The sequence below is a fragment of the Engraulis encrasicolus genome, chromosome 4 (genome assembly GCF_034702125.1).
Source record: "Engraulis encrasicolus isolate BLACKSEA-1 chromosome 4, IST_EnEncr_1.0, whole genome shotgun sequence".
NCBI lineage: Eukaryota > Metazoa > Chordata > Actinopteri > Clupeiformes > Engraulidae > Engraulis > Engraulis encrasicolus.
The window spans coordinates 31,284,966-31,302,081 of record NC_085860.1 but is presented as its reverse complement, the minus strand read 5'-3'; the positions used below and the strand labels follow the sequence as shown (position 1 = coordinate 31,302,081).

Below are 17,116 nucleotides of genomic sequence, written 5' to 3'. Positions count from 1 at the left end.
AATGCATAAAACCAACAAAAGCAGCTCTGATGGTTGTGTAAACCAAAATGTGGGAAGTGCAAGTTTCTGTCCCCATGGATTTAAAGATAGCCTACTTTATACATTTCAGTAATATACATCTCCATAACAGATTACGTCAGATCAAATTACAGGATAGACTCAGGTTGTGGCCAGATGTACAGAGTTCAATAACGATGAATTGTATGCATACTGTAGTCTTTATGTGTAAATGGCCGCGCGCGCCCCCGCGCGCTCTTTCGTGCGTGTAAAAGGGCGTTCTAGTGACGCAAGCTGACGTGTGTTTCTTACATTAATATAGCCTATATAGTCTAATATAACACACTAAAAATACACTAAAATAAACTCATTTGACTTACAAAAACAACATTCCCGAGTTCCACCGGTAAGGCCTACTAAGTAAATGTTTGTGTGTTTGTTTGTAGCACACGTCAAATCATTAAATGATTCAATGTTTCTACATAGACTCGAAAATATTAATAATCTTACAATCTCTGGTTTCTATCTCATTTCAAAACCAATGAATAATGTGATTTGATTGTAGGGTTTCATATCGTCAACACAATCAGTACAAAACATCAGTAAAAGAAATGTCCATTTCCCCCTGTTATGTCTAACCCCACCTGACGTTGCCCCTATCAGTGGGGCCCACAGAAAGCGTCGAGTATGACATTTCTACCAGCAGAGGTCAACATTGTGCTGTGCAGAGACACAATGATGTCAGGTGCTGTGCTGTGGGTGTTTTTGCAACCTGTGAAAGTGATGCTATGTGACATTTGGTAAGCCATTATTGTAGGTCAGTATGTGGACCCCCACGGCCCAGATTTACATCCTCACCAGCATATCAATCACTCAGCCAGATAAAATATATTTAGGCCTATATACCCCCCCCCCACACACACACACACACACACATGCCTATCTATCTGTCACTTACAAAAACATTTTGCATAGCATAGGCTCTACTTAGATCTTCAAACTTTAAAAATATTTCTGAAATGATTGATTATTGTTAATTGTTATTGACAATGAAACTGACATATGATACTTAACATGCTGTCCCAATATTTTTGTATTGACATCACACCTCTTGCCTCCTTGGGAAAAAAATTGTGACGTGCATGCCCGCTTTTAATAACACACAGTGAAACCACAAATGGTCATACTTATTCTTTAATATAAAAATACTGTTGCATGTATAAGACAGGGTAAAATACTGTGCATAACAAATGCTCACACAAACCATCAAACAAAAGCACTCTCTCGTTAACAGTCATCCTTAATGGCTTTTCAGAAATCAAAACATCAACCTAGTTTGGCGTTTTATGAGCTTTGGCTTATTTTGTTGCATCATGGAAATCTTCAGCAGCATCTGAAAACAGGTCCAGTACATTTCTCACAGTGCTACTCTATCAAATAACATCCAAAATTGAATTTAAAAAAAATTACAAAACTTAAAGAATAATATTTTTTTTCAAGGAATTGAGATCTACATGATCCCTACAAAAGTAACTGGTTTACAGTCAACAAGTTATTACATTACATTGTACCACACTTAGCTGATGCTTTTATCCAAAGCAACTTACAGTATTTTTTTAAGTACAGGGTATTGGTTACAGACACGGGAGCAGAGTGGAGTTTGGTGCCTCGCTCAAGGGCATCTCTGCCATGGCGAGAGATTGGGAGTGGAGGGGTTAGGTGGGATAAAATTCAACCCTGCAACCCTCTGATCTAAAGCCCATCTCCTTAATCACTATGGATGTCCCCATACCACTAGTCCACGGATGCCGTACCGTAAGTGACAAAATGTAAAAGTACAGCATAAACAACTTTCAGTATTACAGATATTCTGTATAGTACCGCAATTAAGGCTCATCTAGATTTTAGGAAACAAAAGGTAATTTGGCTGTAAAAGGCATAGACACACAGAGACATGGTCTGAAGAGCCTTAAGTCCCATCTGGGCGTGAACTAACACACGCATGCACGGCACGCACACACACAGACACAGACACAGACACAGACACAGACACAGACACAGACACAGACACACACACACACACACACACACACACACACACACACACACACACACACACACGATGTAGACATTCATGGACAGGTCTGGTCCAGGTAAACTCCAGTGACTGTTTGTGCTGTAGGAGAAAGCAGCAGCATCTCTTAGAGGGAGGTCTCCTTTGCCTCAGCTGCTGGAGGCTGGAAGGACAGGATTTCTGTGAACGTGTGTCCTGATGACAGAGGAAAGAGGAGAGAGAAAAAAGAATGCAACAGAAAAAAATGAGTTAAAGCGGAAAAAACCCTCTTGCAGAAATAGAAAGTGTCCACACCACAGTACATCAATTAGTCAAACATCGTCCAGTAATGTCCAACTAAATGTGAATGAATCCGTCTAAGGTGAGTTGAGTAGCCAATAGAACAAGACAGTGGAGGACATGGTGTAGGACAGTGCATTTCCCAGACTGCAGGCATCTTATAGCTGGTAGGCGGCCGGTGACACAGAGGTGTGGAATTTGGGACACTTTCTGATGGATCACCAGTGGTTCTGTATTTGCCTGCATGGCTATTTCTTGTTTCCTTTCTCATTCTCATCATGTCATCCACAATGCCCCCCATTGCCCTTTCTGTCATCTCTTTCCCTCCTCTATAATCATCCCCTTCCTCCTCCAACCTCTGTCCATCACAAAATAGTTAGCTAATACTATGGAGTTGAGCCAGACTCCATGGCATGATGTGCTTGTGTGCGTACCCTACTTAACCCTGTGCTTATGTACTTTAAAAAACTAACTAACTCCACTTAGCATCTGCACTTGTTGTTCTGGGTATTTCCTGTGCACTTTGTATCCGCTACTGATGTTGACTATGATTATGTTATCGATTATAAGTCGATTTGGTTAAAAAAAGCATCTGCCAAATGCAATGTAATGTCATAATGTAATGTTGACCTCGATCCCAGTTTCTGTATTTCTAATGCTTTTCTCAACCTTCCTCTTTACCCGCCTTCCCCCCATCTCCCTCCCTCTCCCTCCTTACTTTTCCACTGTTCCAGTGTGAGGTCTGGGGCGTTGTCCAGGGAGTGGTCGTAGGGCTGGGCCTCAGTCTCCTCCTCTGGCTCCCTGAAGTCGCTGAAGTAAGGCATCTCCAGGGCCTCCTGGGACGTGGCTCTGCAGTCGGGGTCCAGCAGCAACATGTGCTCCAACACACTGACCGCTGTAAAGCAAGGACAATAGACAGCAGACAACTGCCTGTGAGTGACACGCTTGCTACGTTTACATGTCATTTGGAATTAACAGACTTGAATTCTGAATGGAGCTTAATTCCGCTTTGAAAATGTAATGTAAACACCTCTCAATTCGGAATTAAAGGAAAGATCAAAGTAAACTGGGCGGAACTATCTAATTAGGAATTATTAATTCGGACTTAAAAACATCATGTAAACGTAGTGACTGATAAAGCAATAACCTTGCAACGCGCACCATTCCACTTGTGGAAGAGTTTAGTTTGTTACCATCATACTATACTACTACTAACATTAAAAATAGTAATACATTATGATTTGGTCATTGCCATTCTGGTAACAACTTACTTACAGTAAGTCCTGTGTTTCCTAACACATTAATAGCTGCTTAATTTGTTTGTGCACAAATTTCAACATACGTAGACTACTGCCAGATATCGTACAAAACCAGATGAAGAATGAAATTCCTGAATGCACTGCATTGCGTTTGCCATTGCTGTAAACTCAGATGGTTTCACTGATTAGCTCCTCTACCTGGCCGAAGTATTGTGCTAAACAGGATCATCTGGTTAAGTGAAGGGATATCATAGGGCTTTCTCGGATGTTTTCCTCAGACTACTGCAGTATTGCCATGCATTGTTTTAAATTGGGTGCAAATGTACACAAATACCAATGAAATAAACAGCCTCTTCCGTAATTTAGATCTAATATGTTAATGCTTTTACCATTTGGTAACAAATGACTTCATCTGACCCCTGTTGTAAAGTTGCTGTTACCAGAATGGCAATAGGTAGCCTGGCTCTCATGCAGACCCTTCGTGCATTACTACTCAACTTCGTGAGCTCGCACTCGCGTGAGAACCAAGTTAGGCAATAGGAGCTCTGCCACCCATATTTGGCTTCTTTTACCTCTGTTTTAGTCTTTACATTAACATACACTTAGCAGAGTGTATGTTTACCCAAAGAGATCCAACTGCTATTTAGGCCCGTATAGGTTACAGTTCCTGGGGCAATGTTGTGTTTGGTGCCTTGTTCAAGGGTACTTGAGCCATGGTTGATAGTTTAGGAGGCCTGGCCCACATTATCCCACTGCTACAGGATTCGAACACATGATTCTCTGATCCCAAGACCAATTCCTTATCCATTCATCAAAACTACTGCATGTTATTACTTGGAAAAAACCTTGCTTCACACCATATGTATTATGTGTGCACTACAGCCATTTCAATGCATGCTAGGACTTACCATGCTTGCTGACATTGGGTAGAAGAGTTTGCAGATTCTTTTTCCTCAGCTTTGGTAACTTTTCAATGTACCTTTTGGCCTGTAAGACAACAATGACTTGTTTTTAGACATGAAGTATGATGTGAAGAGAGAATTCAACCCGGCATAGTAGTAAAACCAGACCAAAGTGGTGCTCTGGGGCAGCGGTTCCCAAACTTTTTCCCCTGCGCACCCCCTTGTACATTTCAATGTAGTTTGCGCACCCCCTGAGCGAATATTTTGGTGTGCTGATGGCCACGTAAGCATGGATTCACTTCTCATTCACTGCACATTATGCATATTCATTTTGGAGAATCCTCTTTTCCAATAGTCTAGGAGTAATACTACACTTCAGATGGACCCTTCCAGCATACAAGTCTAAAATACAATTAAAAACGACTTAATGTTCATCAATGCTGGATAAAAACTCACATATCCACCATTGCTCTATTCAGCTCACGCACCCCCTTATGCCAGGCCGCGCACCCCCAGGGTGCACGCACCCCAGTTTGGGAAACCTTGCTCTGGGGAAACGAAATCCATGATAAACAAGACACCAGTTCTCGTACACTCAGGAGGAGTATAGCCACAGGAAGAAGGGAATGAACATGTGGTTTAACTTTTTCAACTTCTTTAACTAATAAACATTGTGTTTGTCTTTGCTTTGCCCTGATGAAGACCACATAGTATGTGGCTGAATCATAGTGGCATTATTATTATGATTAGCCACATTTAATAAAATAAAATGTATTTCATTCTTGCTGTATATATACTCCTGAGTGCCAGGGATCTGTTATCTTGTTTATGAAGAAGTTTGAGTTAATTTCACAGTCAGTCAGAAATGAAACAAAAGAGCTCTGCTGCATTTGCATGTGAGCAGAGTGCAACCCTCTCTCTCTGTGTGTGTGTGTGTGTGTGTGTGTGTGTGTGTGTGTGTGTGTGTGTGTGTGTGTGTGTGTGTGTGTGTGTGTGTGTGTGTGTGTGTATTGCCCGTTCAAGTGAGGAGACGTAATGCAAGTCAATGCCAATGCTCATTTAAATGCATGCAGAGCCTCGAAATATGGTTAAGGGGAAGCAAACAGCATCGTTTTTTTTATAAGGAATTACAGACAGTAAAAGACATCACTAATGAATGACTATGTGTTTAGGTTCATCTGAACAAAGTAAACACATCCTGACACTTGGAACACATACATATGCATTCATAAGACACACAGATCGACCAACAGACAGACAGACAGATACTAACATCTTCAGACTGTAGTTTGTTGATGAACTCCTGCGTTGGTGTTCCAGTGATTTTCATGATCTCTGTCAGCTGGTCCAAGTCTGATGCAGGAGGTCAAAGATCAACACGAGATGACATCTTAATCACACCACATGATGAGACTCAAATAGAAACAGAAACAGTAACCTGTGGTTCACCTTGATCAGTAACTTATTATTACGAGTTTCCGGAATGTCAATTGTTTTTGTAAGTACAGTATTATGTACACATATTATTGAAGGATACGGTCAGTCCCTTTGAAGAGCGGTGCTCCTAGCAGCATCTCAGCCATGATGCAGCCCACAGACCAGATGTCCACTAGGGGGAGACACAATAGCAGATGGGAAGAGGTTAACCAGGTTAATAAAACTAGTGATTTAATAACCATGCAATAATAACTATGCTGTAAATGTCTACACATTTCAGACTTCTGTGAGGAGATAACATAAGAATATAAACATAAGATATAATCTAGTGAGTGTGTCAGATAAGAGAAACAGACAGGTGTGGCTGTGAGGGGATATTAATTCTGTGCTGGACCCTACACACTACCTGAAACTTGTCCAAAACAAAAACATAAGAATCCCAAACTTGATAACTTGACATACATTCTTTGTATACTCTTAGTGAGCCTAGTGTGTGTCTGTGTGACCATGCCTTCATTTCTTTTAATATCATTTTTGGTCTTTTTGCTTTTATTTGACAGGATAGTGATGGTTATGACAGGAAGTGAGTGGGGAAAGAGCGATGAGGAATGGTCGGCAAAGGACCCAGGCCGGGGATCGAACCTGGGTGGGCCGCATAGCAAATGACTTCCCTACTATTTGCACCATGGTAGGGCCCATGCCTTCATTTCTAACAGGGTTGATTACTGCAATAGTCTTTTTACAGGCCTCCCCAAAAAGACCATCAAACAGCTTCAACTAATCCAAAATGCAGCAGCAGGGTTCTTACGAAAACAAGGAAGTTTGACTATATCACTCCAATTTTGATATTGCTGCATTGGCTCCCAGTGAGCTACAGAATTGATTTTAAGGCAATGCTTCTTGTGTTTAAATCATTAAATGGAATGGGACCCACCTATCTACTGGATATGTTTCAGCGGTATGCACCAATCAGGTCACTAAGGTCAACAGACAAGAATCCAAAAGTCAAAACAAAGTGTGGGGAGTCAGCATTTAGTTTCTACGCTGCAAAGCTTTGGAACCAGCTTCCAGATGATGTAAAAAATGCACCCACTATTGATAGCTTTAAATCTAAACTCAAGACGAAGCTGTTCTCAGATGCATTCCCCTAGCAGCTTTATATTATATGCTTTCATTCTTATTCTTATTTTACCATGTGTTTTATCTTATTTTTTTTTATTTTCTTTGACTCTAATTTCTTTCTTTCTGTCTTGTTTTCCTTCCTTTTTTTGCATTGAATTTATTTTTTGTGAAGCACATTGAGTTGCACTTGTGTATGAAATGCGCTATACAAATAAACTTGCCTGGACTTGCGCGCGCGTGTGGGTGTGTGTGTGTGTGTGTGTGTGTGTGTGTGTGTGTGTGTGTGTGTGTGTGTGTCGGTGTGTGTGTGTGTTGTTGCGTCATGTTGCATCCCCTCACCTGTCTGTGTGTAGTGCATCCAGCTCAGGATGATCTCCGGAGCTCTGTACCAGCGAGTCACCACGTAGCCAGTCATTTCAATGTCCGCCTGTCTTGCTAAACCGAAGTCCAAGATCTACGAGGACACACAGACATACAGTACATAGTCATACACACATGATTGACAATACACGGGGCTTTAAACAGACAGGAAGAATCTTATTATCTCTGCTTTTAACCTCCTTAGCCTGAGATTTACACCTCTGTCACTTAGAAGCATGTAACTTATTCTTACATTACATTACACTTAGCTGACACTTTTTTATCCAAAGCAACTTACAGATACTACAGAGTATTGGTATTTATGCTAATCCTTCAGGGGAAACCCTTGTATTTCCAATTTTCCAGTCATTTCAATCTTTGTCTGCCCTACTAACCCAAAGGCCAGATCAGGACATGGACATGACCATAGTCACAGATAGACAGACAGGGGGAGTTTTACTTCCTTAACCTGGGATTGTCACCTTTGTCATCTAGAGATACGATTTTGACGCTTGTGGCCGAAGGGGAAACTCCAGTTAGTAACCGCTTCTTTGCGTCATTTCAAGGTCAGAGAGTGAAAAGGAAACTTTCAGAAAACCACAAGACTCGCCTTTAAACAACACTTTCCAGACTTCCACACGTGCAATAAATACACAGTACATGTATTGCGTATATATATTGTGTATATTTAGCTATATGGCAGAGATGAGTTATGGTGTTGAGAAAAAAAGCAACAGTGTCTACTGCCGCTGCCACTGCCACTGAGACACATGCTCTGGGGTTGGCCCAAAGAATGACTAGTCAGCCATTGCCCCCTGACTAATAACACACACAAATTCCTCTGTGTCATTGTTTTTTAAACAGAGGGTTGGCTGTGTAAAGGTGTGTGACCTCCCGAAACAGAGTGCAGGGCAGTGTGTATGTGCGCACGCCTGTGTGTATGGGGAGGAGAGAGAGAAAGAGAGACAGACACAATGTATACACCAGAGCATGAGAGGGAAAATCACTTGCCTTTAACTCACAGTCCTGGTTGATCGCCAGATTTCCTGGCTTGAGGTCCTGGTGGAGAAAAGAGGCATGGATGGTCATACCTGATTTTCTGACCAGAGGAACATGTATAGCAGCATTTTGTAGAGTGAAACTTGTATGATTTTTATGAAGGAAAACAGTAACTTACTCTGTGGATGATTCCAGCTGCATGGATATACTGGAGGGAAAATACAAATATACATTAGGCATTAGGTGTGTGTGTGTGTGTGTGTGTGTGTGTGTGTGTGTGTGTGTGTGTGTGTGTGTGTGTGTGTGTGTGTGTGTACCTTTATGTTTAAGTGAATACTGCATGTTAAGCCAGGCTCAAACTGCACGACTCCCGATTTAGTGTTCAATTTGACGTCGGGTTGCAGCGTACACATAAAGAGAATCGCAATTGTCAATCTTATCCTTGATGGTAACCACCCAAGACAATGCCCGGCGTTCTATTTCCAGTCGTAAAAATCAAACAGTGTTTGATTTCTATGATTTGCGACCAAAATTCTATCTTAGAACGCCGCACACAATGAGGAAATCTTGCCCGACAATCACTTGCAATGGTCCTGGGGGGTAACGCTCCACCCATAGAGGTAGAAAATAACACTAGAGAGGACACAGCAATTTGCGACAGCACTGGGAAATGGCAGATGGAGCTTCCCAACTTCCGTAGGTAGTGTAGGTACCTTCAGGCAATGCAAGTCAATGGAGAACACGCCCACATCTGGCAAAAAATTGACTAAAACTGTGTGAATATGAAGTAACACATTAATCAAAGACCAGATTTCAAATGTCAGGCTAAATATCTACTTAAATCATATGAGTCGATAAAATGCATTTAAAAATCAAATAATATCTTTTATGAACATAGTTAGCAACACACTTCAACTACTGTCCTTGTATAATGTGTTGATGGACATTTTCACATGATTAAGCCATTTTTGACAGAGGTGAGCCTTGTTCTCCGTTAATTTCCATTTCTCTGATCTACCAACAGATAATGGCTGCTACAGATTGCCGTAAAAAGGGGGGCGGGGTCACCTCTAGTGTTATTTTCTACCTCTATGGTTCCACCGATTATCGTAAGGTGGGTCTTCAGCTGAGAATGGGGCTGATAGTCGTGTAGTTTTGAGCCCAGCTTAAATGATGGGGAGTACTTAAAAATATACCTTCAATCCTCTAAGCATCTGGTAAACAAGGAACTGCACTTTGTCTTCTGATAACTTCTGCAGTTTCATGAGTTTGCCCAAGTCAGTCCCCATATAGGGCATCACCAAATAACTGGAATAGGGGACGGGGAGAGGGAGAGGGAGAGAGAGAGAGAGAGAGAGAGAGAGAGAGAGAGAGAGAGAGAGAGACAGAGAGATTTGTGTATGTAAATATCCCAACTTCCACTGTAAATGAATTGCTGGAGATTGAGAGTGAGGAGCAGGAGATTGAGGTAAGAGTGAGGAGGACCACAAGAGTGACTAAAAAGTATGATACTTTATTTAACAATAACATTCTCAGTTAAAAAGCAGTGGGTTGCTAACTACAAAGCAAAAAAATGTAGTTCCTGCCATGTATGTTTTCTAAGACCTGTGACTTCACTCAACCAGTTAGCTCAAGACCGAACCTGTGGCAGTCCTTACAACTGAAGTCAGAATCGACACCTCTACTCCCCATACAGGAGAAACATGATCAACTTACAAGTCATGGAACCTATCCAGAGAAAGGGATGCCGTGAAAACATCTAGGAGGCCGATGACCTGTTTAGAAAGAAAGACAGAAAGAAAGAAAGAAAGACCACAGACAGTGTCACAAGATACACACATCAGAGAAATGTCATCTAACAAAAGAGATGAGAGCTGTGAGATTCAGCAACACCCTGTTAAGCGTCAGGCCTCTTACATTTTCGTGCTTCATGTGTTTGAGCAGTCTCAACTCCCTGTATGCCCGCTTGGCGAAGAGCTCTGACTGGAAGGGCCGGTGGAGCTTCTTGATGGCAACCTTACATCCTGATCGCCGGTCCACCGCCGAGCTGTAGCCAGAACACAGGCAATGGACATATTTTTAAAAGATATTCAGCCTGTTAAGACACAGCATTATAAACTTGCGGTTACCAGAATGGCAGTGACTAAGTCATAGTACATGACTAAAAGGCCCTGTACTGGTAGAGTAGTACTATGGTAGTTAACTTATCAATGATAACAGCGTTCCACTGGTGGAACTGTGTGCATTATGGGGCTTCTATAATTCATTTAAAATTGAATCTGTCTTGAAGTATTACTTCTTATGGTGATGACTGAGATGGGAAAGACATCAGTGAGAGCGAGATGTGGTAAGGATATGACTCATGCAGGCCTGGCTACAACATGGTGCCCATGGACCACTCCCCTGTACTGTACATGGGCGCATTAGCACTGCGCACCACAACAAACATACGTCCAAGGAAAAACGCAAAGCCTTTAGTTGTGAGCAACTTGACGTCTTCTTGTCACACTAATCAGTCTACACCCAAGAGGATTGATTGGCCCCTGGCATGACGAGACAGAATAGCCTGCTACTCTCTTTTCTTTTTTGGGTCGTTACAGAACCTTTTCAGTGCCCTTTGTCACAGGTGCATTCTTTGTTGGCTATTTACACTGAAATTAGACACCATGTTGAGCAGTACTTATGTATTTCCTTATTATTATCTTTACATAAACATGACCAGCGTGAATGAGAGTCTTCACAGACTCATCCAATGAGTGATTGTCCTGACGACTAACCCTCATATCAGCAGCAGCAGGTGTTCCAAGTCTAGACTCCTCTCTATTCTGGTGTTTCAATAAAGATGGGATGTGAAGTATGCATAGTTCAGAGATACAGTTACTTGCTGTAGCCTCTTACTGCAGGCGGGCCTACTCACTATTTGCTGAAAATACTCAACTACATCATAACAACGTTGCTATGACAATACAGAGAACCTTAAGTAACATATTAAGACATAGCCATTACAATTTTGGTTATATAGGCTCTGTGCAAAGGGGTTAAGTCAGCACTAAGTGTTTCTTCTCTGCTTGCCCTAAAGGTTTGAAGTAGACACTTGTGTCAGAAGAACTATGAAGAGACAGCTCATTCATCGAAGCGTAGTGAAGTTATTACCCATAAAAAAACAGAAAAGCAAATTTAGAATGGTCTTCCACCATGGTACAAATTCTTGAAACAGTTTTGGAATTAGTTTGGCATTTGTTTTATGATTAAAAAATGTTTCATGGTAAAAAAAAACAAAAAATAAAAAACAATTCACTGTTGCTTAAAAGACGGATTAACTTGAAAGATGACTAAAAGTGCATTTTAGTTCCTGTTTAGTTTGTTTAACCCATGTTTTTTTTTCGTATGTTGTTGCAAAAGTGCAGCCTTTGGTCCACTACAGAGATGGATTCAGGACACGATGTTAACACTGCCCTCCCATTCACTCACCAGCAAAAGTCAAAGCTCTTACTTCTATATCATACAGACACAAGCACCAACTTCAGCTCAATTGGGTGGTCAAAATTGTAGAATGTTGTAACGCCTAAAGTGTGTGCATAGGCAGATAAGGTGAGATCTTCAAGTTATGCTGTATGTAATGTATGTATGCATGTATGTCTGTATATAAGCTTATGCCTGTGTCTTCTGTTTTTTGTCAGTTGTGCAATAGTCTTGTGATGTGATGTTATGTGTATGTCCTGTCTTAAACGAGTGTTGCTCAGGGACGCAAAATCAATTTCAGTGCAAACTGACAGTTAAGTCTTATCGTATCGTATCGTAGATTGCAGACAACAATCAACATTTTCATTATTTTTGCCCCATCCACCTGAAATCTTTGGGTGGTCAAAAAGGTCCGCCCCCCCTAACTCGGGACAAAAGGACACAAAGCTGTCTATGCTTTACCACAAGCTACTTCAATGCATTTACCATAGAGGCACACATCTTCCCTGAGATTACTGAGTAAAACTCAATTTTCACCAGCATTTCACCGATTTGTGGGTTTTCATTTAGATCCTTGGACACATCACTCTCCCACTGGCCTGCCACCCACCGCAAATCTGTTGGGCTTTTATCAAACTAGAAACATGGCTGCATTAATGCATGCTGCTAGAGATGTACTTCTGTTGATTTACCATGACTCATATTAGAATAGGCCACTCAACAGACTCCTGAGTGGTTTTTCCATCAAAAGGTCGTGTTCCCCTAGCCTGTTTTTACCAGACCACATTAATAACTTGGTAATTCGTTTTACAAAGTAACTCAAAATGAATGGTCTGGCTTGTCAGGCTAGCATTCTCCATTGGCTTGATTCTGATAATCATGGATGAGCTTTGTTGCCATTGGGTGGGGGTGGATTATTCATCACATACTATACAATATTCTCCACAATTGACTCTTCCCCTGGTTCCCCATATCAGTTTGTCATATGCCATGTTGACAGCTCTATTTCAGGTTACTGTATATCAGTGTTCATAAGTGTAGGCACAAGGCCTGCACCAATCCAGTGGTCAATCAAGCCCAAAAATCTGAACCGTAACTTTTGACTGACTGTATTGATAGGCTAACTTGCACTTTATGGGGTAGAATAAATGGTATTTTATGCCCCAACATGTGTTTATCTCTGGTGATGTCTGCACATCTCTATACAGTATTTTAACAAACACACGAGACACATGTGATGGATGTGACATTTCACAACCTCTCTCTCTGGCTATATCTAACCCTGCCACATTCACTCACAACTCACCTGTCACATATAATCATTTCACATCACACTTTTGCCATTTGAAGGATTCTTCGTCGCCTTGTCCAGCCATATAATTGATGAGGGTTCGCTTATGGAATCGCATATTACTATTGCAGTTTATTTTTTCATTGCATATTACTGTTGCAGTTTATTTTCATGTGACTGGGAAGCCTTAATTGAGCTTTTATAATATTGCTTTAAACCATCACATTTAATGTTTGGCTACTAAACTGGAGGCACACTAATGAGTTTAAACCCAGGAGGATCGATTGGCCCCTGGCATGATGAGACAGAATAGCCTGCTACTACTCTCTTTTCTTTTTTGGGTCGTTACAGAACCTATTCAGTGCCCTTTGTCACAGGTGCATTCTTTGTTGGCTATTTAGGCCTACACTGAAATAAGACACCATGTAAAGTAGTGCCTCTTACAAGCGGATTCCAAAAAAGTTGGAACACTTGGTATTTTGTGAATAAAAGCAAAATGCTGCCCTTTTCAAAACATTCAATTCATGCATATTGCAAAAATGCCAGCAAAAGTATTGATTTGAGGAAAATATGTGTGCATTAAAACAATGACCCAAGCAACAAATCTAAAAAAGTTGGGACATGTTGTAATAGTTAGATATTTCTAAAAAAGAAAAAAGAAAAAGAAAAAAACACAAGAAAGAACATTATAAAAGGAGCTATATTGGTTGCCAACATGACATTTTGACCAAGTGGCCGAACTTTTTGAAACTCGTTCCTTGTTACGCACAGTTGGACCTATTAGAAGCTTATAGTTCAAAGCGCTGGCTACACTTTCTATGTGACACAAGATATTTTATGTGCAGGGAACAAAGAATAGCCTAAGTTTTTTTTAGATATTAGAATTACATGGGTCTACCTATTTTTCAATGCCCTCAATTATACAAATCAATTACAACTGACAACTTGATTAACTTAATTAAATCAAAGAACATAGCTCGTGTAACGTAAGCAAAGCGAAAGAAATTTCATCAAAACGAACTGGGTTGCAGTTTCATTTGCTCCCACGGGGACGTCGGGTCACAGCAGTGTGGTAAACAATAGCCCAGCAATAGTCGACCCCCCTGCACGCGTCACTACCAGCCGCACTAATGCGGAAATCACCCTACCGAGAGTTCATTTCTTGTTTCAAGTTTATGCAAGCATAGCAAAATACGGCAAAACACGACTGAAATGTTCAGAAAAGTATTCTAGTTATTCGTCTGCCCTTAGGTGTTGCATAACTGGCAGATTGAATAAGAGCTTTATGTGCCTGAATGAGAGGGGTGACAGTGGTTGTGCACCAGAAACAGGAAACCATGTAACAGCAAGGAAAGACTTTCAGGTCCATCAATGTGGTCCTGAAATGAACAACCAAACAGCAATGGGAACTTATCTATGCTACAACATGCATCTACACACATGAACAAAATCTATGTAGAATTATATAGCATGAAGTACGGCTCCATGAATTAAGTCAAGCGGGTCTTGGCTATTGAATGGACGGGACAAAGCAGCCTTTTGTTAAAATTCCCCATTGCGCGGTTTCCGTGGTTCTCATCAGTGGTTGCCCAAATGTTGGCCCATTACGCATGACATTAACTATTGAGATCATATCAAGGGAAATCTCTACCTCTCGCCCATACCTGCAGGGTGTGTCCACTTACTCACGAGTGAAGTCACAAACAAACAAGACAAGCATTTGTAACTTGTTAACCTTTTTCCAAGTGAATATGTCTCTGCGCGCACACAGTCGAACATTGGCGCACACGGTGAGCGACGCAAGTGTTACTTTGATTTCGCGTAATATGATAAACTACTCACCACACGGTCCCATAGGCTCCCGTCCCCACCTGTTTCAACTCTCGGTAGCGATCAGGTACTTCCCAGACTGTTTTGTTAACTTCTTGGCGGTGAAAGCCAGCTCGGCTCCTTGTTGACATGACTTTGGAACTTAGTAAAACACGCCGGTAGTATTTTAAAACAACTGCACTATAGCGCCAACTGGGAATATTAAACAACACCCATATCACCCTTTGCTCTATACTCTGTCACACTGACACTTGTACTGTGTGACTGTTCCTTCACGCTGCTCAATCTGTCTCTCCGCCACTCCCACTGGCTTTAACATCAATAGACCACTAGAGTCACGGAGGGATTTTGGTTTACTGCATTCCACCGCTTCTGCCATGGTGACGCCGCTGCAGTTAATTGAATTGTCCTCCTCGGCAGCGCTGTTTCACATGTAAATAGACTTAAAACAAACTGGCCTTTCTTTAACCCACCGCGTTATCAGCAGGTTGTTATTGGGGGACGCACCCCAGATGCTTTCAGCCATTGTAATGTTGTGCGTTAGCCTACTGTCATGACTTGCAAGGACTTGCCTCGCAGTTACATTAGAGCTATACCTGTTTCAGAATTTGAAAAAAGATTTAAAACATACAAATATGTTAAATAACTTATTGTGTGAACTGCTTTTGTTTTACAAACAGAATTAGTTTTTATCATTGATATTATTATTATTGTGTTTTTATTGTATTACAGTATCTGGTGACAGTAGAAGTTCAAATCTGATTATTTGCTGGCTCTGACAGACAACGTTTTGAAAACCATCAGTTTCTATTTGTTATGCATGTGTAAGGTAGTAGGCCTAGTCGGCCCTGAAACTGCTGTGAGCAATTCAGTATATTTGCCTATTTTGTTCTCATTGCTAGACCACACCCATTAAGTGAAACAGACAGAGCACTGGGCAAGTCTGAACCTAGCAGCTATTTTAACACTAATCATTCCATCACATTCCGAAAAGACCTCTTGATGACAGCAAATTCCTAGAAAGGCATCATCTGATATTACATGGTAGGCCACAGAATGTTGGATTGCCTGGAGGTACAAGCCAACCAGGGCTTGACATTAACATTTTGCTCGACGGCCACAGGGGCTAGTGGTTTTCCAGAGTCACCAGAGTTTTGCTGTCATTTTCTTTTAAAGATATGACACTATGAACATAGTGTGTTAAATGAAACTAGTTTATATCAGACAAATAGAATACACAAAGTGCAAACACAGGACATATGCTACTGAGATATGTCATACCCAAGAATATGTTTTGGCCGATTGTCAGGTGCCATTGTCAGGCCCTAAAGCCAACTAAAGACAAGTTGCGGGCGGGTAGCACCAGGGCATATTAAGTAAACAATTAAATAGTGGATGGTATATCACCAACAGTATGTCTGAAAATACAGGGGTGGTGAATAAAATTGATCATCCTAGGCCAGAAAGCTAACACTACAGAAGGTAGTGAAGTGATAAACATGGTTTAGTAAACCCATTGGAAGTTGAAAACCTGTTATTAGACCAGCCCAGAGCTTCCAATCTCCTCACCAATAAACTACAAGGGGCTCTTCCTCCATGTGTGTTACGACTGCCTTTAGGATACATGAACAGAGTTTGTACCTGAGACCCCTCCGTCACAACCTGAGGTAGCACTGTATTTGCTTGAATCAGTTACGTTTGGTGTCTCAATGTAATGTTGTTTTCACTACTATTATAAACTTTTTTAGGAGGGAAAAACATCTTTCATCTAGGTGTCAATTAGAGATATCAAATGTAAAAGTAAATTCAGGGTGTAAGTACAACATCAGTACATGATATTACATAGTTGTTACACCATTGTGGAAGACAGATTTTGTTGTTACTGGAAAAAAAAACTTTTAAAAAGCTGCCATAAATTTGATCCAACCAGCTCAGAATCAGCTGATCGTAAGACAGGCACTGTGTAGTACAGTAACTAGATCAGTGGGGAGGTCATCTGTGTGTGTTTTTTTTTTAACCTTCCACAAAATTTGTGGAAATAACCCCACAACTAACAGAACAGGCACTGTTCTGTGTATTACTTACATTTGGCAACATTAACAAA

At 41.1% G+C, this 17,116-nt stretch overlaps 1 protein-coding gene across 1 annotated transcript; it reads right to left on the bottom strand.

The window, feature by feature from the left end:
- Positions 1-1,182: 1,182 nt before the first annotated feature.
- Positions 1,183-16,274, bottom strand: mapk12a (mitogen-activated protein kinase 12a). The gene is made up of 12 exons (XM_063197184.1): positions 15,025-16,274; positions 10,347-10,476; positions 10,146-10,204; positions 9,626-9,737; positions 8,608-8,637; positions 8,442-8,489; positions 7,410-7,524; positions 6,049-6,120; positions 5,785-5,864; positions 4,518-4,596; positions 3,069-3,245; positions 1,183-2,266 (listed from the first exon to the last, which is right to left on the bottom strand). The coding sequence occupies exons 1-12, from the start codon at positions 15,141-15,143 to the stop codon at positions 2,199-2,201; spliced, it is 1,089 nt and encodes a 362-aa protein (XP_063053254.1). The 5' UTR covers positions 15,144-16,274; the 3' UTR covers positions 1,183-2,198.
- Positions 16,275-17,116: the final 842 nt, after the last annotated feature.

Bases quoted from the DNA above. Each gene is read 5' to 3' on its own strand.
- mapk12a (XM_063197184.1), bottom strand. From the start codon at position 15,143: ATGTCAACAAGGAGCCGAGCTGGCTTTCACCGCCAAGAAGTTAACAAA. The intron at 9,738-10,145 runs GTAAGTTGATCA...CCCCTATTCCAG, and splicing joins CTGGATAGGTTCCATGACTT to TTATTTGGTGATGCCCTATA. The intron at 8,490-8,607 runs GTAAGTTACTGT...TTTCTCCACCAG, and splicing joins CAGCTGGAATCATCCACAGA to GACCTCAAGCCAGGAAATCT.